At 42.1% G+C, this 24,879-nt stretch overlaps 1 protein-coding gene across 1 annotated transcript; it reads right to left on the bottom strand.

Annotated features, from left to right (window-relative positions):
• Positions 1 to 324: 324 nt before the first annotated feature.
• LOC309384232 (vomeronasal type-2 receptor 26-like) lies at positions 325 to 23,943 on the bottom strand (the record flags this gene model as incomplete). Its single annotated transcript, XM_081937473.1, has 6 exons — positions 325 to 1,220; positions 1,894 to 2,020; positions 5,118 to 5,345; positions 6,205 to 6,429; positions 7,160 to 7,451; positions 23,843 to 23,943. The coding sequence occupies 6 exons, from the start codon at positions 23,941 to 23,943 to the stop codon at positions 325 to 327; spliced, it is 1,869 nt and encodes a 622-aa protein (XP_081793599.1).
• Between the last annotated feature and the right edge of the window lie 936 nt (positions 23,944 to 24,879).

Below are 24,879 nucleotides of genomic sequence, written 5' to 3' on the forward strand. Positions count from 1 at the left end.
AGAATGCATTGCAGTAGTTCTTGATTAGTAGTAGACACTTAATAAGTTCTCCTCATCTGGATTTTTTAATATGTTAATGACTGTTTTTACCTCCGGATCTTTTTCTGGAAAGTCTTGACCACAAATTGCAATCTTACCTTACCTTGTTCCAGTAATAGGTTCACTTACAAAATTATTCAGTGCAATTACAAATCCACAATTGGCTAGATATGCTAACACTTCATATAACTGAAGCTAAATCACGGGTGTCTTGCAAAAACCCCTTGATAGTTTACTAATAAATTAATAGGGCAGAGCCTCAGATATAATAATTTAATTTCTATTTTATTTTGACATCAAGTGTTCCTTTGTATTCAGATCAGGTCTTAAGAAAATAATGTAAGATTTGGGAATAAAAATGAAGCCCAACAGGCTGGCACTGGAGGCCAAGATGGAGAAGATCTGCACAGCCACCATGTACTTCCCCTTAGTGCTAAGATAGGTGGGTACAAAGGAGATCCAGACACTGCAGAAAACCAGCATACTGAAGGTAATCAGCTTGGCTTCATTGAAGGCCCCAGGCAGATTCCTGGCCAGGAAAGCCACTGTGAAGCAGATAGTGGCCAGGAAGCCCATGTAGCCTAGAGCAAGGTAGAACATGGCCACAGAACCTTCATTACACTGCAGAATGATCTCTCCAGATTGAGAGTGAGGGTCCAAATCAGGAAATGGGGGAGAAGTGCCCAACCAGATGCTGCAGACAACAACTTGGACACCTGAACAGCAAAGGATGATGGAGTTGGCCAGGCTCTTTCCCAGCCATCTCTGCACTTCACTCCCAGGTTTTGTGGCCAAGAATGCTAACACCACAGTGACTGTTTTGGCCAAGACAGTAGAAATAGCAACTGAGAAGATGTTGCTGAAGGCTGTTTGTCGGAGAAGACAGGTGGCTTTCATTGGCCGACCTATAAATAGGAAGGAGCTCAAGAAGCAAAGCAGGAGGGAGATGAGGAGGATGTAAGAGAGATCTCGATTGTTGGCTTTGACTATAGGAGTTTCTTGGAATTTAATGAAGATTCCCAAGATTAATCCTGTTACCAAAGACAGAAATATGGCAAGGGAAGCTAAGATGATCCCCAAATCTTCTTGAAAGGATAGGAAAGTTTCAATTTTAGGTATACAGGCATCTCTGTTGATGTTTGGATACTGATTTGCTGGACATTTGGTACATTTTTCAGCATCTGAAAAGAGTGAGATTAATATTTATTTCACTTCAGATTGTAGATCATCAGATCTTCTCTTTAAACAGCAGTTTTCCTGATTGGTGGAATTTCCTGTTTCTTTATCTTCCCAGCCATGCCAGAAGGGAAGGAGGGAGGGAGGGAGGAAGCAAGGAAGATCCAGTGTTGGAACTAAAGGTGGACCTGTTAAATAAATAGGTCCAGTTTTTTAGTCATGCATTATTAGATGGCAAGGGAAGGGAAGGGAAAGGAAAGGAAGGAAGGATCAGAAATTCTCTATTTCTCCAAGAAAAATTGTTTGTTTGTTTGTTTTGTTTTTATTGGATTTATATGCCACCCTTCTCCCAAAGGACTCAGGGTGGCGTACAACATTAAAAAACACACATTCCAAAAGTTAAAAAGAAATTAAATATATATCCAAAAATTGATAAAGATTGATCATTAAAGAAAATGAAAAGCAAGAAATGTTGTCTCACTCCTATTGTAAAGCCATCATTGATCCCCTGGTTATTTTTAAAAATAATTTGCTCACAATTTAATTTTGTTATCACTCATTACATAATGAATTATTCATATTAAAATATTTTTTTCTTCAAAAATGCCTTTTAAGAATAATATCAGGATCTATGGTCTTCCCACATAGCTGTCATTTTTTTTGTCTGGTGCCACCCACCTTCCATGGTGGAGATGGTTCCTTCTGCACAAGGACGACAGTCATAGCAGCAGATGGGCATCCCTTCCTGAGCCACCTTCATGAATCCAGGACGACAGCTTTCCACACACCTGGAAGGAGGCAGGGGCTGAGGAGGGAGAGGAAGAAAATCCAGAATATAAAATTATTTTCAGAACAATGTCAAGGAAAGAAGAATTTGGTGATCACCATTTCAAGGATTAGCTTTTTAGAAACCTATAGGAAATATGAAATTCATCAAACACAGGATTGCATATTCCATCTCAATTTCTCTTTCCTTCTTTTCTTTTTTAATAATAAAGTTTGTTATTAGATAAACATTTAAAACATTGGACATAGTGCGACATTTCTGTCATAAACATTTCCATATAGTGATTAGATCTTATAACAATTACATTTTATACCCAATACATAGGTGTATGTAGTTAGTCAGATTACCTGTCTATTGATCCTTTCTTTTATATAATTACTAATCATACAAATACATATCCAATTTCTACATATCACACATTCTTAATACCATATTTTCCAATTCTTAACTTGTCTGTTTTTCTGTCCTGGCCTTTTCCCCTCATTTCTAACCATCGATACCATTTGTCCCAGATTTTGTGATATTCTGTCTCACCTTTGTCTTTGAGCTCTGGAATCAGTCTGTCCATCTCTGTGCACATCAGTCTCTTATTTATTATTTCTTGTTCTGAGGGAGTCTCCTTATTTTTCCATTTCTGTGCAAAAATCAGTCTTGCCACCATTAAAATATGCAGCATTAAATATAGTCCACCTTTGCCATGTTTTTCTTTTGTGAACCGTAGTAGAAATAACCTCAACTCCATCCTTTGATTTAGCATCTCTTCCAAATACTTTCTTACCTGGTGCCAAAAAGCCCTAGCTTCCGTGCACTCCCACCACATATGGTAGAAGGTCCCTAGTGCAGCATTACATTTCCAACATCATAGCGATAAATTTTTGTTAATTTTAGCTAATCTTGTGGGTGGGATATGCCACTTGAAGAACATCTTGTATAGGTTTTCCTTATAAAAGGTGGCTAGTGTTAACTTTCTGTTTCTTTACCATAAGTCTTGCCAATTGTCCAAATCTATGCTGTAATCAAAGTTCCTACTCCATGCTAATATGGTTTCCTTTATCTGCTTTTCCGCCATTGTATAATCCAATAGATATTGGTATAATTTTTAAAATCATTTTATCCTCTTCACCTAGTAAAATCTTATCTAATTCTGTAGGTTCTTTCCTAATACACCATTCTTTTTTGTCTTTTACGTATCGAGATTGGACTTGTAAGTAAGCCCACCATTCCAGTTCTATTCCTTCCTTATATAATTTTCTTCTAGATTTTAGTTCACCTTTTTCATTTACTATCTCCTTATAAGTAATTACTTTCCCTAAATTAATAAAAAAAACGGATGCACGAACATCTCCAACGTCGATAACCAGTTTTGGTTTCCCTGTAGTTTTGTTGTTTAATCCTTAACCACACATCAAGTAGAGCTCGTCTTATATGGTGCCTCTGGAAGTACTGATGGGCTTTATGTTTGCCATCCCATAGGAAGGCATGCCACTCCATTTGCATACCATGACATTCCAATGCTAATATTCTTCTATTTTTAAGTCCTATCCAATCTTTTACCCATGAAGTGCAGCCGCTTGAGAGTATCTTTCCCAATTGGGCAGTCTGAATCCTCCTCTTTCCTTGGAATCCTGTAAGAGTTTCAGTTTAATTCTGGGCCTCTTTCCTTGCCAAATAAATTTAGATGCCATTTTGTTTAAATTTCAGAAATATTCTTTCTCCATCTTATTGGTATATTTTGAAATAAAAAAGTACTTTGGGTAAGATGTTCATTTTGACTGTTGCTATTCTCCCCATGAAGGAGAGCTGTACATTTTTCCATTGTTTTAGATCTGCCTTAATTTGCTGTGTATGAAACGTCAGAAATTTCAAATTAAATTTAAATGTTAGATTTCTCAGGGAAGTGTTGGATGGATTATTTACTTTTGCTGAGAAAATAACCTTAACTATATGACTGGCTCAATCCATCTGTTTTTCCACAGACTCAGTGAATAGTTTGTTTGAATACTCTAGACAATGTATGGTCACTCAATTAGTCATCAAATAAGAAGCCAGCACTTTCAGCTGAGATGAAAACTCAAAGCAAACCCCCTTCCCCCCCAAAAGTGTAATCCTATTGTTGCACTTTTAGTGGAACAAAAATGAATATTAGTCCAGTGGTGGGTTCCGGATCCCGGTGCAACCGATACAGTGCAATGGGGCCGGGCGTCCATCATATGAATGCGGGCAGCACACACATGCATACTTATCTCTTGCAATGCTCCATGACACTCCATGACACTCCGTGATGCTCCAGCTGATCAGCAGAGCATCGCGCAAGCACCGTACACTCCCTGCACATGCGCGGAAGCCCCAAACAACTCAAATACAGGTAAGGAGCGCAGGCGGGTGGGTGGCCCTTTCGGAGCACCGTATCTGGTGCTCCAGTGACATGCGGTGAGGTTTATAGCTGGTGAGGCAGCAATTTTTTTAGACTTGTGGACTTCAACTCCCAGAATTCCACAGTCAGGTATGCTCAGTTGCGACCTGCCACCCTCCGCCCTGGGATTCTGCCACGGCACTGCCTGCCAGAGCTGCGTGGAATCCGGGGCACGCTTGTTGGGCGAGGGCAGCGCAGGTGGGGAGCGGACGGAATGGAGGAAGCCTCTCCCCCCGCTTCCCACGCCCGAAAGAACAAAGGGAACCTCTGCCGCCGTCCGGGCAACCTGGCCGGCCTCTCTCGCAGTGGCTCTCTGGTGCCGAGCTTGGGAGTCCCTGGAGGAGCTGGCGGGGGCTGCAAGCACCGCAGGCTGGACTGGAGCCTCGAGTCTAGGGCAGCGAGTCATTCAATAGGAAACTTGCCTCTTGGAAGGAATGACTCGGCTTGGTTCCTGCTTTGTCTCTCCTGCCTCTTCGCTTCTCCGTTCGGTTGTTGGGTGGCAGATCAAAAGCGGGAGCCAAGCTGGGTCATTCCTCCCAAAAGGCAAGTTTCCCATCGAATGACTCGCTGCCCTGATGATGAGAGGTTAGGCTGTGCCTCACTTGCCTCCCCTGACTGCACGTCACTGTGGTGCTCCCAGCAGGCACCGGTATGCCCATACCAGGATCTACCGGTCGTATCCCACCACTGTATTAGTCCCACCTTATTCAGCATTTCCATCTGTGTGATACTCTTCTGGTCAATAGAAAATTTCAAATCTTGGGGTGTCATTTTTTCTATACTCCCAGATTTAATTCTCTTAACAGATTTGTTTGGGAAAACGATCCAGTTCAAAATGTCCAGGTCAGCTGTCAGCTCTCCCGTTTCATCCAAATATACCCCTTGTATAGAATTATTATAAAACTGAGAGCCTTGAAGGAAGGAATGAAGCTGGAAAGGAAAGGAAAAATAGAATTTAGAAAGGACATGAGGCATTCATTGAAAATACCCTTTGGTTTATGCTGGGAAGCATGTGAATATTTATCTCTCTTTCTTCAAGTTCTATTTTCTGTTTCCAACTTGTTTAGGAAAGTATCAATAAGCATAGGTATAACAATAGCTATAAACTAGACAATGCACAGGAGTCTTGGCATCTACTCATGTTCTCCTTCCCAGTACTAAAATACAATTCCTCTAAAGGCAAAAAACCCCAATTATTTTAAAATTCTTATTAAGCTTAGATCTACAAATATTAATCTGCAAATATTAAAATAAAGAGCAAATTTTAGCCATATCGCTTTTTCTTTAATCATATTTTGATATATTTTGTAAGTTTTCACACGTTTTATGTAATTACTTCCCCAGTTGAGTTGCGGAGTTCCATATTTCCTACTTTCCTCTGTTGTTCCCTGGTGAAGACCAGTGACTTATCATGGGATGTATCACTGATAATCCAAAAATATTGGTCCACAACATATCTCTTCTTGCTAACACATTCCTTTCTGATCTTGGAGAGAATTACCTAATTATCTCCAACAGTCTAATGTGTGATCCCACACTCTTATGAGTGTGAGATAAAAGGATGGCTGAACGATTAAGATATCAATGTAGTCATTTTGAAAGACATAAAAATAAAATAGGACATTATTGGCAAAACAAGAAATAGAAAGGAAAGTGAAGGAAATGGATTCAAATTAAATTGGAGTGGACTTTCAAGATAATTTAATTTTTCAGAATATGTAACCAAGGCATTCCCTTCAACAACTCATTCCCAGGGGCAGGAAAATAGCATCTAATGGAAAAGAAATACCTGCCATGCCTTCACTCTTGGAGCTTCCACCTTCACCCCCCTGTTCCTCACTGATCTCTTGAAGGTGGATATACGAGCTGAATGTAAGGACCTTCCCAAAGCCCAGATGGTGTTGTAAATGAGGTAGCTGTCTAGAGCCAGGATCTCCTCAATCTCCTCTTCCCTCAGAGATGCCAGTTCTTCTGTCTGTCTGCACCGTCCCCAAACTTTCACTGAAAAGGCATCCTTAGTAAATGAGCATATAAATGTTTTCTCCAAAAAGTTAAGTATGGATGTGGCAATGATATCAAAATCATCATAATTTGCCCATTTGCTTTTCTTTATCACAAAGGAAAAAATGCCAGCAAGGTGTTTGAAGGAATTGACACTAAACCTAAAGTCAAGGCTGAGATCCCACTGAGCTGTTGTGATCCAGACTTTATCTATAACATGTTTCTGAATGTGTTGAAGTGTCCTTTGTAAAATTATAATTCCTGTTGTGAATGAATTAGTTTCTGAGCCATAAACAAAGATATTGACTTTTCTCCACTTATAATATTCTTTTAACTTTATATTCACGTTAGCAACATTTAGTGTAAAACTTTGATAGATAACTGCACAGATGCCATTCCTTAGCATCAAAGAAGGCATTGTCCGCATGAACCTGTCCCCCTGGTCAGTTTTTGGAGCAACAAGACCAACCAAGTTCCATCTGAAATGAAGTAGCAGTTGGACAATCCCTGGGTATTGGGCTCCTTCAGCAGGGAGCATCGGGTAGAAGAAAGGAAACCGAGTTTTATCCCCCAGAATCTGGGAAGCAAAACTGTAACTGATCTGAAAAGAATGGAATATGATGATACTTTAAATGTAACAAGTGAAATGTAATTCCTCTCATTGGCATAATAAATCTTTGCTTTTCATTTACAGCAGAGGAGTTCTGAAAAGACTGGAAACAGTTTCCGAAAGATACACATACCTGAGGGATTTTGTAGGTGTCCAACATGGTTGAGATCTGGATGGAGATGCCAGTCTCAGCCTCTTCCACAACAGCCACTGTGTTTGTCTGCCTTCCACATCTGTAGTTGGGGACGTTGGCCTCCCCATCAGAAAGCAGATCCAGCAAAGCCTCTGAAGTCATTTCTGCCTTGAAGAAATTTTCATAGATATTATAGCCCAGGGTAATGTTTGGTAAGAGATGGCTATTCTGGTTGACATCCTCGATGGCAAATAGGAAAGGCACAAATTTCCAATAAAATTTGGTTGACAATCTGCAGGTACAAACACATTGATGAAAATACCATTTAACCAATGATAACACTTTTCATCCAATCAATCAATTGTTCCAAAAATTTGCAATATTCCAAAATTGTGGATCCTGCAGTATTTCAAAATTACTCTCCCACTTGGTTAAACTAACACTTCTCCAATTTCATGTTTTGGACATATTTGATGTTTCCTCTATCTTACTAAAAGTGATTGATACACTCAGACAGCTAAAATAAATATTTACTATTAGCTTTGGTAAATTCTAGATACTATATATATTGCATATTTGAGACATTTGTAAAAAACAGGTTATTCTCCCCACCTCTAAAACATAGGGGAGTTTGAACTGCTAATGAATGAATGAATGAATGAATGAATGAATGGCTATTCTGGTTGACGTCCTCAATGGCAAAAAGGAAAGGTGCATTTGGTTGATTATCTGTATGTACAAACATATTGATGAAAATATAATATAACCTTTCCCCAGTGATAACACAGTTGTTCCAAAAAATTGCAATATTCCAACAAGTTACGATATAAAAGAAGAAAAACAGTAGAAAATTATGGATTGTGCAGTATTTCAAAATCACTCTCCCACTTGGTTAAACTAACATCTCTTCAATTTCCTGTTTTGATTTTCAAATATTCATTTCATATTTGATGGACTGTCTTAATAAAAGTGGTTGATATCCTCACATGGCTAGAAAGACCTATTTACTATTAGTTGTAGTATATTCTATATATTATAAATATTTTTGAAGTCAGATCAACAGTGAGAATCACAGAGATTTACAAAGTCCATATTCTTAACTGGGACTCCCAGCAATAATTTTTGATGTCAAAAAACAATGATGGATACAACGCAGAGAGAAAAGATAGCATCCCTCTGTGCTTGGACCAGTGTCTCCCACAGTCCAGTCCAACTCAGGAGTAAGGTGGAAGGAGAGGTCAGACTGTCTCTCTCTGCCCACCATCAAATTCTGCTAGAAAGACAAGTGGATAGGGGAAATAGTTTGATTGATTTCTGATATTTGAAAGCTTGAAATGAGTTTCCTCACCAACAGTGTGCAATAGGGAACTCAAGCGAGAATCAGAAAGTAAGTTAGTAAATGAGACAGATTGAGGGGAGAAAGAAATCACCTTGTGTTTTGGGTTGGAACTTTAGACTTTCATTGGAAATGAAGGTTCTGTAATGCAGTGCAGGAAGATTGACTTACTTGGAGAAAGCCATTGAAGGACTTCTATTGAAGCTTAATAATTGAAATGCAGCCTTCATTGCAGAGACTATGATGCTAATGAAATAATCTCCCGGCTTGTAATGATTCTGTGGGTCTACTTCACCCTGTTCCAAAATCAAGAGGCATTTGGCTTTGTGCATCCCCCAAACTCCCCTTGGCCACAGAAGCAGTGCAAAGAGAAGCAGCAGCAACATGACTTGTGTTCCTGGCTGAGACTTCTCTATTGCACAAACTTTGGTAACAAAAAGAATGAGAAGAAGAGTTGGAAGAAACAAAGACCTCTTCCAAGCCAGAAGCTTAAGATCCAGACTGAGTCCAGCCAAAGGGAATACACATAGTCCCTCCTTTCCTGAAACCTAGATTATCTCTATGTCCAGAGCCACTGATGGACTCAGCACGAACTCCACTCAATATTGCTTTTGAGTCTGACACCATCACCAAAACATTTTCTGACATGTTTGTGCTAAATTTTCTGAATGGTTGCAGAAATGTCTCTATGGGGAGAACATAAAGAGAAGAAATAAATCACTGTGATTTAAATAATTGCAAGATAGAGAAGCAACACCTCTCTGAACCCTGAACATGTCAGTAGACAAGTGTTCAAAGGGAAAATTCACAGATGTGGCTCTAAACTTTGACAATGGGCCCCAAATCTTTTCATTAATACACTTTCAGAGAACTCAGGATCAAGACCGTGTTTTAGCTTGGCCATGATATACAGCCAAAATCTATATATTAATATGGATTTAGTTTGGCATTTATTCTAGGAATATTTACTTATAGTTATTTAGGTAGATGTGAATCCCATTTAGAGGTGAGCAATTACTCCCTGTTTGGAGATAGCCAAATATGGGGAGCAGAAATATTCTTTCCTATTAATCTTACTAATTTTCATTACAAAGGTAAAGGTTCCTCTCACACATATATGCTAGTCATTCCTGACTCTAGAGGGTGGTGCTCATCTCAGTTTCAAAGTCAGAGAGCCAGCATTATCCAAAGACATCTTTGTGGTCATGTGGCTGGCATGGCTAAATGCTGAAGGTGCATGAAATGGTGTTACCTTCCTACCAAAGGTGGTTCCTATTTTTCTACTTGCATTTTTACATGCTTTCAAACTGCTAGATTGGCAGAAGCTGGGACAAGTAACAGGAGCTCACTCCTTTATGTGGTGCTAGGGATTCGAACGGCTGGATTGCTGACCTTTCTGAACGACAAGCTCAGCATCTTAGCCACTGAGCCACCACATCCCCATAATTTTCATTATGCTTCCTTTCAAATCCAGCAAAATCTCGAGAATGAGGACCTTTTCTCAGTATAAGCTGCATCAGCACTTTGGCTTCAGATTCTGCAAATCCAATTCAACTCTTTTCTTGTTTTGCTTGTCTTATAAAGCCGAGAAGTCATATTTATACTTGTATCTTGGGATCCCAAGAGGTGGCATGCGAAGAAGAGACTTCTTAGGGGTTTCTTACAGGGGTTTTTAAAGCAAATTTTAAGGGGGGGTGGGGGGGTTGATTTGGATGGCTCAGACAGGCTTGGGAGGGAGTCTGCCAGGGCACAGGCCAGAGCTAACTAATGGGCGTGGGTCGGGAGTGCTGGGAAGGGTTGGGATTCCGGGGGAGACATTAAGCCATTCTATTGGGGGGTTCACCATCTCTACTGTTTGTGGGAGAGGCAGATATGGTGGGGGCTGAGGGCCAAATTATGTTCCAGGGATGCGGGTTCGCTGTTTAGGAGCGATCGCATGTTCTGACCCTCATTGCCCTTCTCACCCCCCCGGGTGCTCAGGATTACAGGACCCTGGTCTCCGGCTGGTGTCGCTTAACGCCAGGTCCGTGGTACATAAGGCTACCCTCATTTATGACCTCATACAAGGTAGAGTGGACCTGGCGTGCATTATGTAGACCTGGTTGGGCCATGAGGGGGGTGTTCCTCTTAGTGAACTATGCCCACCAGGCTTCTGGGTGTTTCACCAGCCGAGAGCCCAGGGTAGGGGCAAGTGGTAGTGGCGGCGGTGGTTATTAGGGAAAGTCTCGGACCTCAGGAGGTCACTGTGCCTCAGATAGGCGGGTTTAGATAGGCAGAGTTTGTTTGTTTTTGTTTGTTTGTTTTATTGGATTTATATGTCGCCTTTCTCCTAAAGGACTCAGGGCAGCGTACAACATTAAAAAACACATATTACAAAAGTTAAAGGGAAATTAGAAACAATCCAAAAAACAAACCCAATTAATATAACACTAACATTTAAAAAATTAGATAAAATTAACAGGCCAGGCTGGCTTGCTGGAAAAGCCAACTTTTTAGGGCGCGTCGGAAGGACCGGAGGTCAGGGATTATGCAAAACTCCGGGGGCAGCTCATTCCAGAGGGAAGGCGCTCCCACAGAGAAGACTCTCTTCCTGGGGGTTGCTAGCTGACACTGACGGCACCCTGAGGAGGCCAACTCTGTGGGATCGTACTGGACAGTGGGAGGCTACTGGTGGCAGTAGTGGTCTCGCAGGTACCCTGGGCCTAAGCCATGGAGCGCTTTAAAGGTCATAATTAGTATCTTGAATCGCACCTGGAAAACAACTGGCAACCAGTGCAGGCCGCCTAAAAGGGGTGTAACATTTTAATTTTGAATGTGTTATAAAGGTATAATGTGGTTGGATGATATTGAAAATAGATAAAGGAATGCCACTATGTGGTTTTATTTTAAATTGTGGAATGTTTGTTATAAAGGGACGTTAAAACAACTATAGTCATATGGAAGATGAGGTATGATGATAGTAATATATATATAGTAGAGTAGCTGTGGGCTAGATCTCTCACTCCTCATCAACACCAGTTGGGACTGGGTATGGATGAAGAAGCCAAACCAGCACAGGACTGTGCTGTCCAGCCCCAAAACTCATAGCAGGGCCGCAAAGATTATCTGAACCAGCTATGGTGCATTAGAAATCATGTCTAAGAACATAGCTTGCTGAGTGACCTCAGGCAATTGTGGCTCTTTCAATCATGTTTAGGTGGGGTCATGGTTGAAAGATGGGCTAGGGCAGTGATGGCGAACCTATGGCACGCGTGCCACAAGTGGCACACGGAGCCATTTGTCAGCCTTTTTCTCAACCTTTTTAAAAGCTATTTTTCGCCTTCCCCAGGCTCCAGAGGCTTTATAGGAGCCTGGGGAGGGCGAAAAGAGCCTCCCCCGCCTCCCCCAGACGCTTCAGGAACCGTCTCTGAAGCCTTCGGAACGCTTAAAACCACCTTCGGAGGGTGGTTTTAAGCACTCCGAAGGCTTCAGGGAAGCCTCAGATGGTCCCTGATGCCTTCGGAACGCTTAAAACAACCCTCCGAGCAACCCGGAAGTCACTTCTGGTTTGCTTGGAGGGTGGTTTTAAGCGCTCCGAAGGCATCAGGGACCATCTGAGGCTTCCCTGAAGCCTTCGGAGTGCTTAAAACCACCCTCCGAGTAACTTCCGGTTTGCTCGGAGGGTGGTTTTAAGCGCTCCGAAGGCTTCAGGGAAGCCTCCGGACGGTCCCTGAAGCCTCCGGAGGGCCTCCAGGGGGGCAGGGGAGGCTCTTTTCACCCTCCCCAGGCTCCTATAAAGCCCCTGGAGCCTGGGGAGGGCGAAAAAAACATGTAAAAATGGGGGGGGGGTGTCGCACGTTGTGCGCGCCTGCGCACTGGGGGGGGGTCGCGTGTTGCATTATGGGTGCGGCACACCCGCACACGACCCTCCTGCGCTCCCTCCACTTGTGGCACGCGAGCCAAAAAAGGTTCGCCATCACTGGGCTAGGGTTTAGGGGTGTGCTTAGCTCTGGATGGGCTCACAGAACAGTGGCACCCAAGTATATAGGGGTGAATGGGCAAGAAGGCAGCAATATGATGCAACCTTTGCCCCCTTTGAACATGGTGCATCAACATGCACTTTCCAAAGGGGCATGGCTTGTATAACATCACTCTCTCAACCATCTTGCCTCTCTTGACCCACCTGTGGAAACCTCTGACATAGACTATAGTAGCTAAATTTCTGTCTGGTTAAATTTTGTTTGTCTTCTGGGAACTTAATATGGATACTTTATGCTTTGAGGCACAACTGAAGGCATTTCGGGGTCCTTCGAGAAACATTGTAACATTCCGAAATAGTTTGCAAATATTTTCATGGGAGGTTTTTATTAAGAGCATACAAAATGTCATTCTCAGCAGTCAAAGTCTTACAAAACTCTAAATCTGTCAGGCTTCCCAGCAAACAGGAGAAGAGAAGCAATGTGTTTGGAGTCTAAATTTCCAGTATCCTCCTTTGCAACACAACCAGTGTGAAATCTGAGATATTAAAATAAACTTTTGATTGCTTTTTTGTGATGTTGCAAAACTTATTTCTGTTCTTGATACTCTATTTCTTGCAAAAAAAAAGGGCAGGCCAAACTCAGCTGTCTCTTTGCTGACTTGTTGCTGGCATATTAAGCCACTTCAGGGAATTGACATAAATATGTTTTTCTCTAGGCAGAATTCAGCAGACACTTCTCCAGGCACAATCCAGCACATTCTCCTTATAATTACCCAATTATAGTCATTTGCTTTGCTTGTTGCTATGGATCAAGATGGTTTCCACTCTGGGTTGGGGAGAGTGGTCCATAATTGAGACCATAAACGTTAGGACGAAACAGCAGGAGAGAATATTTTGAATGAGGTTTGAAGAAGTTGGTGCAAAGTTATTGCCAAAGTGTCTTCTGGGCCACTGAGGCCCAGAGCTGGGACTCAGAGCACCAAGGGAGAGAACTGGCAGTGAAACTATGCCAACCTGTCAAACTTGAACTTTGCATTTGAAGCTACATGTGAACTTCATGTGGAACACAGAGTCTAGGCTAAAGTTAATTCAAGTTATACATTCCCAGGACCACATTTTTGGGAGTTGTAGTAGTTGGTAGCCCTTATGCAGTCACCCATTTAGTAATCCCATTGTCAGGTTTCCAAATAACATCCCTCACGAAATAAGAGTCTGATGCTTGAAGTCCCTCAAAGTACCTTCTTATTAGAGATGTCATGGTGGCACATCGGAAAAACCCAAATCTGAAAGTTTCCAGGTTTTCCCCACCCAGTTGAAAATTCAAGACCTTAACAAACACCCACATGTCCATCACATGGCCCAATCAGGCATCGTCCCAACTGGAGACATCTTCCAGTCACACCCATGCAGGTGAAGGCGAAGTTGCCCTTGACTCTCTGAGAAAAGAACGTTATTATGACTATGTATCATCCATGTTCCATATAACCCCCCTCCCACTTTCCCACAACTTCAATTGTGGCAGGCCTGAAGACCCAAATCAAAAGATGGCCTCCAGGCCTGACACCCACAGTCAAAATCAACCCAAATGGTTGATGTAGTTCATCTTTCATTAGGACAGAAAGAGTTGGCTGACACATTACACAATATGGTCCCCAAGCACCTCTACCATTCCATCTTGTATGTGAGGAGATAGTGTATGTTCTGTGTGATATTTGCAGTTACATTGACCTTTGTATGGCCACACTTGGAATACTGCATCCAGTATACCATGATATAAAAAGATGTTGAGACTCTGAAAAGAGTGCAGAAAAGAGCAACAAAAATGATAAGGAGACTGGAGGTTAAAACATATGAAGAACAGCTGCAGAAACTGGGTCTGTCTAGTCTAGTGAAAAGAAGGACTAGGGAAGATATGATAGCAGTGTTCCAGTATTTGAGGCACTTATCATGATGATGAGAGAGGCAAACTATTTTCCAAAGCACCAGAAGGCAGGACAAGAAGCAAAGGTTAGAAAGTAAGCAAGGAGAGAAGCAAGTTAGAACTAAGGAGGAACATCTTAATGGTGAGAACAATCAACCAGTGGAATGGCTTGCCTTCAGAAGTACTGTATTTTTCGGGCTATAAGATGCGCCCGAGTATAAGACGCACCATGATTTTGAAGAGGTAAATTAAAAAAAAAGTTTTTGCACTCTGCAGGCCTCGTTTTTTGAAAAAAAAAAGGAGGGGCATGCAGAGCTTTGGGAGGCTTGTAGGGTGCTCCTGGGGGCTGGGAGGGGGTCAAAGTGAGCAAAAAATGCCCCATTTTTTGCAAAAATTGGCTGTTTTTTGCAAAAAAGAAGAGCACGCAGAGCTTGCCACACTTGGAATACAGCATTTTTGGCCTACTGACACCTTGTCCCCTTTGCAAAAATGGACGTGCAGAGGGTTTGGGAGGCTTGTAGAGTGCTCCTGGGGGCTGGGGGAAGGGCAAAAACAGGCTGTTTTTTGCTCCTTTTTACCCTCCCCAGCCCTCAGGAGGGTTTTGCAAGCCTCCCAAACCCTCTGCACGTCCATTTTTGCAAAGGGGGCGTGGTGTCTGTAGGCCAAAAATGCTGTATGCAGTGTATAAGACGCACTCAGATTTTCACCATCTTTTTTGAGGGGAAAAGGTGCATCTTATACTCCCAAAAATATGGTAGTGTGTTCCCCATCACTGGAGGCTTTCAAGAAGAGACTGGTCTGCCACTTATCTGAAATGGTGTAGGGCAGTAATGGCGAACCTATGACACGCATGCCACAGGTGGCACATGGAGCCATTTGTCAGGACACATGAGGCGCTGCCCTGTCAGCTGGCCAGCACGCATGCACGCACTGGCCAGCTGAGTTCACCCTTTTTAAAGCCATTTTTTCGCCCTCCCCAGGCTCCAGAGGCTTTATAGGAGCCCAGGGAGGGCAAAAAGAGCCTCCCCCACCCCCGGAGGCCCTCATGAGCTTCCCTGAAGCCTCCGGAGCACAAAAAACTGGCCCTACAGGCAAACCGGAAGTTCAGGAACGGACTTCCTGTTTGCTCGGAGGGTAATTTTGACTGCTCCCGAGGCTTCAGGGAAGCCTCCTGAAGGTCCCTGAAGCCTTTGGAGTGCTCAAAACGACCCTCCAAGCAAACCGGAGGGTCGTTTTGACTGCTCTCGAGGCTCCTGAAGATCCCTGAAGCCTTCGGAGTGCTCAAAACGACCCTCCAAGCAAACCGGAAGTGACTTCCGGTTTGCTCGGAGGGTTGCTTTGACTGCTCTCCAGGCTTCAGAGAAGCCTCCCGAAGGTCCCTGAAGCCTCCAGAGGGCTTCCAGAGGGGCAAGGGAGGCTGTTTTTGCTCTCCCCATGCTCCTATAAAGCCTCTGGACCCTGGGGAGGGTGAAAAAAGCCTGCAAAAATGGGGGGGGGGTCGCGCCTGTAGTGCACACTGCATTATTGGTGCAGCACGCCTGCACACGACCCCCCTGCGCTCCCCCCACTTATGGCACATGAGCCAAAAAAGCTTCGCCATCACTGGTGTAGGGGCTCTGCTTATGCTCGGAATTGGACTAGATGATCTCCTTCCAACTCTATTATTCTGTTTTCTATGTTCTATTGGAAGGCAGTGCATGATGAGTTTCATCCTTAATATGAAAATCAGAAATGTCCATCCAAATAGATTTCCATGGAGCTCAATTCCTCCACACTTATAGTAGTGTCTGAATAATATTGCAATAATCCAATGCATTAGTTTTAGGGGTAGTTTTAGGAGTATCCAGGTTCTGGCATTCAGCAGTGTTGATGTCAGAATGGTATCTATCCATTCCACCTTTCTTTAAGCAATCACAGTGAAGAGATACAGATGTTACAGTATACTGTATTATGCCCCTGTGTATGGGATTTTACATTCTGATAAATTCTACACAGATAGTTCGTGACTAATGACCAGTGACGTGCGGTCATGGGAGGCAGGGCCTCACCTCTCTTCATGAAATAATAGTATATAATATTATATACTATGTGTTGTATTTGTACTGATAAATAAATAAAGGGAGACTAGTATAGATCTATTTCGAGCTAATTAGCTCTCATCAGCTAGCCATACCCTTACTGGGATTCGAACCTGGGCTGTATTATATCATAGGCAGAAGTCTTAGCCACTAAGCCACAGGCTCGACTCCTTATCAGTTGAGCCAGGGAAATAGGTATGTATTTGTGTTACAAGCCCTGGTATGCCTAAATATGGGAGGAAGGTCACTACTCCCTCTTTCGGTCCTTCGGCTTATCACAGAAGACCATGCAGGCAGAAAACCATGTTTTTATTTTTAATGTTGCCTTTTTATATTTGTGTTGTATTTGTACTGATAAATAAATAAAGGGAGACTAGTATAGATCTATTTCGAGCTAATTAGCTCTCATCAGCTAGCCATACCCTTACTGGGATTCGAACCTGGGCTGTATTATATCATAGGCAGAAGTCTTAGCCACTAAGCCACAGGCTCGACTCCTTATCAGTTGAGCCAGGGAAATAGGTATGTATTTGTGTTACAACCCCTGGTATGCCTACTACTATATATATATAATATTATAATATTATATACATTCGTCCGGCTGCGCCCGGGAGCTGCGGAGGCATAAATGTTGTCGGCGCTTCCAGATGACGAAGGCACGCAAACACACATCTACCTAGCGCTCTTTTCCACCGATCGTGCACGTTGTGTGCGCAACAAGGAAAAGTCCGTGGCGAAGCCCTTGTCGCCCCAAGCTCTTGTTTGCACTTCCGTCCCTTTTTCTTCACTTATCCAGCTCCGGCTCTGGAAGGGCCGCCGAGGTTGGCTCCAGCCGAGAGCGACAGGGAGGAGAGGAGGGGGTAGCTGCGGGCTACCTTCCGGCCCTGCCGCGCGCGCCTCGCTCTTGTCGGAGCCTCGGCTGCCCGCAGCTTCCACTGAGAACCGCAACTCCGCCCGCCTCGCCAAACCAATTTCGAACTCATTGTTTATTCCAAATGCGCACGAAAAGCTGGAAAAGACAGCTGGCTAGATGCGTGTTTGCGTTCCAGCTACCTAGCGCTCTTTTCCACTGATCACGCAAGCTTTTTGTGCGCATTTGGAATAAACAATGAGTTCGAAATTGGTTTGGCGAGGCGGGCGGAGTTGCGGTTCTCAGTGGAACCGAGGCTCCGACAAGAGCGAGGCGCGCGCGGCAGGGCCGGAAGGTAGCCCGCAGCTACCCCCCCTCTCCTCCCTGTCGCTCTCGGCTGGAGCCAACCTCGGCGGCCCTGTATGTCTGTATATATTTGCATATAAATCACAATTAATTGACTAAAGGCTGTGTGTGCTGTGTGCTGTGCTGTGCTCCTGGGTTTATCTCATAATAATAGTCATGCTGCCCAAACTCTAACCTATACACATTTCTCCACCCTGTTCCTTCCACCCTCCACAAAAAGATGGTTGGCGTCTCATTGACAACTGTCAAGGGCCTAGGCAGGGCTTTTTAAAGAGGGAGTGAACAATAGCTGCCTTTAAGGCTGCAGGCATCACACCCTCCAGCAATGAGGTTTCCTGGATCCAGACATACATGCTTCTACCCGCCCCTCAAAAGAGCAAAGTGGGGGAGATGAGAGCCAGACACAATGTGCGGTCTCGAAAGTCCGAGACCACCGTTGATTCTTTTACCTACTGCACGGTCCATATGGACCTAAACCGTCCCGAAGATGGTTACAGGGAGACAAATCCTTGCTGGTCTCAGGGACACCGCAAAGTCCCTGATCGACCCAAGGGAAGTTCTCCAAGCTGGCGGTAAACAGACAGCCCCCAGGCTGACAAACTCGGAGACGGCTCCAGAAGAAGGCAGTGAAAGTGAGTCCAGCTGGTGAGATTTTTTTCTTTGAGAATGATTGCCCAAAGAAATGTTTTTTAAAAGATAAATTAGTCCTTTAAGCAAAAGAATAAAGCGGCAAAATTTATCTTTATTGGACTGCCTTAGAAAGTTTTTTTTCCTTTTCTATGTAACAACATTTTGTGGATTGAAGTGATTGGAACGCTTCCCGTTTCTCCTCTTAAGTGAATGAATTGATTTTTTCTCCTATTCTTTGCTACTTTATTTTTTGGTTGATTTTAAACTTTTTTTTACTTTAATAATCCTTCCTCTTACTGTTTATTAAATTTTATTAAAGACACTTAGATATTTTTGCTTTCCTTAAGTCTGATACGAATAAGAGAAAGTTGAAACTGCCATTTGGAAGCCAGAACTTGGTTTTTTTTAAACAATGTATCCCTTGCTATTTGATTCTGTTGATGTTGTAACTAGAGAGTTTGCAGCTTATCTGTAGAGACTGATAGCGACTCAAGGATACGGACTGTTCCCTTGCAGGTGTCTTTGTGGAATATTTTGGACAAGGGAAGGAAAAGAAAAGAAAAGAAAAGATAGAACCCTCACTTTTTTTTGAAAAAAATTAAAAGAATCTTATGTTTAAGCAAATCTAAAACAAAAATATTTTTATACATAAAAGAGACGTTGAAGGAGAGAGTGCCAATGGATTTTAAACTTTCTCTTCTCTTCTGGGAAATATGCATTTATATACAGATGAAGAAACCCTAAGTTACCAGGATTTTTTGGATGGAATTCTAAATATATTGGAAGGATTTGAGAGATTTGATAAGAAGTTGGATAGACTATTGTCTGGCACAATAAAAGATGGAGGAACTGGAGCCTCAAAAATTAAAGAAGAGAGTGAAGACATAGAAGATAAAGATAAGATAACAGATGAACCTAATAATGGAACACCTATGAGTGAAAGTGGAAAGAAGGGAACATGGAAAAATGAACATTATTATTATATACTTGATGATCTGGAGCTCTACCCCTCCTGTCAAGATATGGATTTGATGATGGAATTAAGAAGAGAAACAATTTTAGAAGGACATCTGATAATCAAATATATGTTAATTTTAATACCAGTTCAAGGGCAACGAGACTATATGAGAGATCTTTCAAGCAAAAAAGTGCGGAGAGAAGTTTTTAAAAACTTTATAAAGAAATTCATAAGAGAATTGACGCAACAACTGGCTAAAGAGATAAGATTGTTTTGTTACTGGAAAGACACAGGTTGGTAATGAAGGTTGATAATCCAAAATTTAGTTAACCTTTGGTGATTAATAAGTAGGATTTTGTAGACACTTTTAGAATGTTTTCTTTAACATGTTTATTCGTTAATTAATAACTCATTATGATAATAATAATGAAATAATAATCTTAATTAATAAAAACAATTTGGATATAAATTGTAAATCGAGACCTGGGAAAAAGATTTATCAATTTCACTAATACATTTTTGCTTAGATTTTGTTATAAAGATGTAATTTGTTTGTTTGTTTTTGTTTTGTTTTGTTTTGTTTTTATTGGATTTATATGCCGCCCTTCTCCCAAAGGGCTCAGGGTGGCGTACAACATTAAAAAACACACATCCCAAAAGTTAAAAAGAAATTAAATATATATCCAAAAAACCAAATCGAATTTATGGAACAATACATTTAAAAAATGAGTTAAAATTAACAGGCCAGGCTGGCTTGCTGGAAAAGCCAACTTTTTAGGGTGCATCGGAAGGACCGGAGGTCAGGGATTATGTGAAGCTCCGGGGGCAGCTAATTCCAGAGGGAAGGCGCTCCCACAGAGAAGGCTCTCCTCCTGGGGGTCACCAGCCGATACTGTCTGGCCGACGGCATCCTGATGATGCCAACTCTGTGGGATAGTACTGGACAGTGGGAGGCTACTGGTGGCAGTAGGTGGTCTCGCAGGTACCCTGGGCCTAAGCCATGGAGCGCTTTAAAGGTCATAATTAATACCTTGAATCGCACCTGGAAAACAACCGGCAACCAGTGCAGGCTGCCTAAAAGGGGTAAAAAAAGGGGTGTAACATGGGAGCACCTAGGTACCCCCATGACAACCCACGCGGCCGCATTCTGGACCAGCTGAAGCCTCCGGGTGCTCTTCAAGGGCAGCCCCACGTAGAGAGCATTGCAGTAGTCCAGGCGAGAAAGGACGAGGGCATGAGTGACTGTGCACAGAGCATCCTGATCCAGGAAGGAGCGCAACTGATGTACCAGGCAAACCTGGTAAAAGGCCCGCCTGGTCACGGCCATCAGGTGTTCTTCTAAACTAAGCCGCGTATCCAGGAGGACTCCCAGATTGCGAGCCTTCTCTGAGGGAGCTAAAATTTCTCCCCCTATCACCAAAGATGGAACAAGGTGTATAAATCGGGATGACGGAAACCACAGCCACTCAGTCTTGGAGGGATTGAGCTTGAGCCTTCTCTTGGGTACTTATAAACTTTACTAACAAACTTTTGTTTATATTTTATTATAAAGATGTAATTTTTCCTGGGTCAGAGGAGAGATGTGATATAAAAGGTTATTTTTTTTTCTTTTTTCTTTAGATAACTACAATAATAATAAGGAAATGTTAATGGATAATGTTTAATGATATTTACTTGTGTTGGCATTAGGAATAGCTAATGAATGCCAGTAGGTGGTTGTGTCTTTAAATACAAATGATTCCAGATAAAAGCACATTTAAATAACTATAGCTAAAAGAGAATGATGGTACATTGATGGCAAAATACATAAAGATTTTCGATTTAAAATGTAAATCAAAAATATGAAGGATGTATAAAGAATGATTGTGGTAGCAATGCACGAAATTTATTTGTAACCAATTGACATGCTTTCTACAAGATGTAATGAAGAATGATTCTTTTTTTGTGTTTTTGTTTAATTAAAACAATAAAAAAAAAATCCAAAAAAAAGAGCAAAGTGGGGTATGGATCCAGGCCACAAGTGGCAGAAGACATACTAGAAAGCTCCCTGTCTCTTTTTTTTTAATCAGAGTTCATAGGTCAAAGAGAAGCCTAAACAATATGAACTCCTGACACTGCCCAGGAAGCATCAAAAGTCTCAAAATAAAATAAATGACTTTATCAGTAAAATGCTGGGGAAAAAACCCGGCACAGGGGCCAGGTGAGTGATCTGTCTCTACTAAATTCTAAACCAGCATTTCTCAAGAAATTTCTCTTCTAAATTTATTAATATAATAAATTTACTGAGGGGTCCTTGGTGCTCTCTGAGCTTGCTTGTTTTCTTGTATAGGTTTCATGACTCTATCTAGATAACATCATCAGTGGTAGTAAGGAGTGCTTTAGCTGTCAGTTTATATTCTGGTGTCTTGCCTGTCTGTGTGGGTGTGTGGGGGATGTCTTAGAGATTCTTTGGTTGGGCTGTTTACTGATGGCTCTTTGGCCGTGTCTTGATTGGGGTATTGTTACTTGATTGTTGGTCTGAAGTTAACCTTGGAGTTAATCTATACTGACCTGAGTGCTGATTCCTGGTGGAGAGTCTTTTTTGGGGGGGGCAGGGGAGGGATTATTAATAGTTAGTTTCTATCATTGGGCTGTTAGACCCTTAAACACAACCACAATCACACAACCACAAATGTGTTCTGACCCCCCCTCTTCATAAACCAAACACACCAAGACAAAGATACTGCATGATGAGTTATTAACAGACAGACTAGACTTTGGCAGCAATCCAGCACAGACTAGACCTTGGCAGTAGTCCAGCCTGCCAAGATAAGACAAGGCCTGATAGCTTCTCCAGATCTGGTAAATAAGTTGATTCCTGCAAACAGTTTGTGCAAAGTCATTTCTTTTTATACAGTCTTGAGAGGAGCCTAATTGCAACCACCTGGGTCCAATTATCTACTGTAACTGCATAGCTGTTCTTTACATCTATTAGCCCTCCGTTGCCGGGCATCCAGTACCACCTCCCTTGTCTCCTCCCCACTGCTCCAAGGCATGACGTCAGGAGCACACTCCCTTTGGCTTTCACCACTGCTCCATGTCTCAAGCGCCTCCTGGTGGCCAACCAGCCTCTCTGATCCCTGCTTGGAGTCGGAACCCTGTCCAGGGTCCTCCACATCTTCCGGAGCCGAGTCATAAGGCCCCTCACTGTCGGAGTCTGGTTGCAGCTCCTACGGCTCCTGCTGGGTCACAACAGAAATGTATCATTCCTTTTTTCTTTTTCTTTCTTTTTCTTTTTTCTTTTCCCCTAATTACTTGCATTGAGATTATTCCTTATACTATTTATGTTGTTGGCATTTATTGTTATGGATTGCACCAGTGAGGCTAAAACCAATTTCACTGTATTTATTTTGTACAATGACAATAAAAACTATATATTATGGTCCCTTTTGCATTGTCTATAGATGTTGTTAATGTCTATGTGTCAGAGTGCCAGGCTTCTAGAAATTCCCTGGCATTTTTGGACTTGGGCTGGTCATTTTCCAAATTGAAACTGTGGTTAAATCTGTCCATATGCTGGGAAAGTAAAGACTTTTTGTCATGTCTTCTGACTGCCAGTTGGTGTTCATGGATGCGTTCTGCCAGTCTTCTTGTTTGTCCTGCAGAGTGGTTGTTGCAGTTCTTATACTGCATGTTGTTGATGACTCCTCTTTTTTCTTTTAAAGTTGTTGGATCTTTTGGTTTGCTTAGGATGTTTTGAAGGGCTTTAGTTGGCTAGTATGCGAAGCTGATTCCATGTGGTTGTAGGAGTTTATTGGTGGTTTCTGAGATATTCTTGATGTATGGCAGTGTAATTCTTTTTAGAGTTTGTGTTTATTGCGCTGTATTGAGTTGAGTGGTCAGTGACCTTTTGATACAGTTGTGAGGGTATTCATTTTGTTGGAATGTGTTGTATAGATTCTCCATTTCCTTTTTCAACTGCTCTGGGTTTGCAGTGTGTTTGAGCTTGTTTGAATAAAGTCCGTACACAGCTTCTCTTGTGGGAGGTTGTGTTGTTGCTTTGGTAGTGGAGCACCTGGTTAGTATGGGTGGTTTTTCTGTAGAATTGCATTTCTAGCTTGCCATTGTGGTCTCTGCTAATCAGGATGTCCAGGAAGGGTAGTGAGTTGTTGTTTTCTTCTTCTCTAGTAAACCGGATTCCTTTAAAAATAGCAATAGCAATAACACTTAGACTTATATTCTCTTGTGGGAGGTCATTTTAAGGATAAGGAGACCTTGAAGGCTGGACACTAGACTAGAGCCAAAGGATTAAGAAAATGGAGCAGAAATCCTAGTGAAAACTTTTGATCTTTCTCAGCTAAGCTTTTGGATAAAATGGATCAAATGCTTGATAAAGCACATGTTCCAATGAAGTTATAAAACAAGAAGGAGCTGCAATGGATGGGGGATTTAAATGTAATACAAAGAGCTCTGATCTAGGTTTCTTGTCAAAGTTGTTATCTGCAGTTTGGAACTTTTGTCGCCTTCTCTGACTGTCACCTATGCTGTCATCCTGAAGAGAGGGTTATGAGCTAAATGACAGCCCTCTGTCTTTAATGAAGCCGAACTGATCATCTTCAGCATGCTGATCTTTTGCAGTGGCCATGGTGGTTGTGCAGGTCTTCTCCAGCTTGGCCTCCAGTGTTGGCCTGCTGGGATAAATCTTCATTGCTACATTATTTCCTGAGCACTGATGTGAATACAAAAGAACATCATGTCAATGTAATATATAAGTGGATTTGGGGTAGAACGTTCCTCAAAATATCAATTATTATTCCAGAAAATAGAATTTAATAATTCACTATTGCTTAGAAGTAAAAAACTAAGAAAAAAAAGAATCAAATCCCCTTTTCTTTAGTTAGTTAGTAAGGTTAGTAAGATTAATAGGAAATAATTTTTCTGCTCTTCACATTTGATTATCTCCAAACAGTGAGTAATTGCACACATCTAAATTAAATTCATAATTACCTAAACAACTATAAATAAATATTCCTAGGAAAAAGCTAAACTAAATCCATATTTTTATGCCACTCCTCAAGGACAAGTATGTCGTGATCCTGAGTTCTCTGAAAGTTCTACTGGAAAGATTTGGGGCCAAATCCTGTAATCTCATTGGCTCGTCTTCAAAATTTGAATCCACATCTCAGCATTCTCCCTTTGAGCACCTCCCTGTGGACATGTTCAAGGTTCAGAGAGGTGACACTTCTCTCCCTCTCTTGCAATTATTTAAATCACAGTGATTTATTTCTTGTCTGTATGTTAGGTCCTCAGAGACCTGCAAATTTTCAGAAAATTTAGCACAAACAGGTCAGAAAATGTTTCAGTGATGGTGTCAGATTCAAAAGCAATGTTGAATGGAGTCTATGTCACAAATGTTGGGGGCATCACCGCCTTTGGACACGGAGAAAATCTGGGGTTGGTTTCAAGAAAAGCCTATGTGCATTTCCCTTGGTTGAACTTGGTCTGGATCTAAAGCTTCTGTCTTGGAAGAGATTTGGTTTCTTCCAACTCTTCTTCTCAACCTTTTTGTTACCAAAGTTTGTGCAATAGAGAAGTCTCAGCCAGGAACACAAGTCATGTTGCTGCTGCTTCTCTTTGCACTGCT

The sequence above is a fragment of the Natrix helvetica genome, assembly GCF_964273705.1.
Source record: "Natrix helvetica genome assembly, chromosome: 1".
NCBI lineage: Eukaryota > Metazoa > Chordata > Lepidosauria > Squamata > Natricidae > Natrix > Natrix helvetica.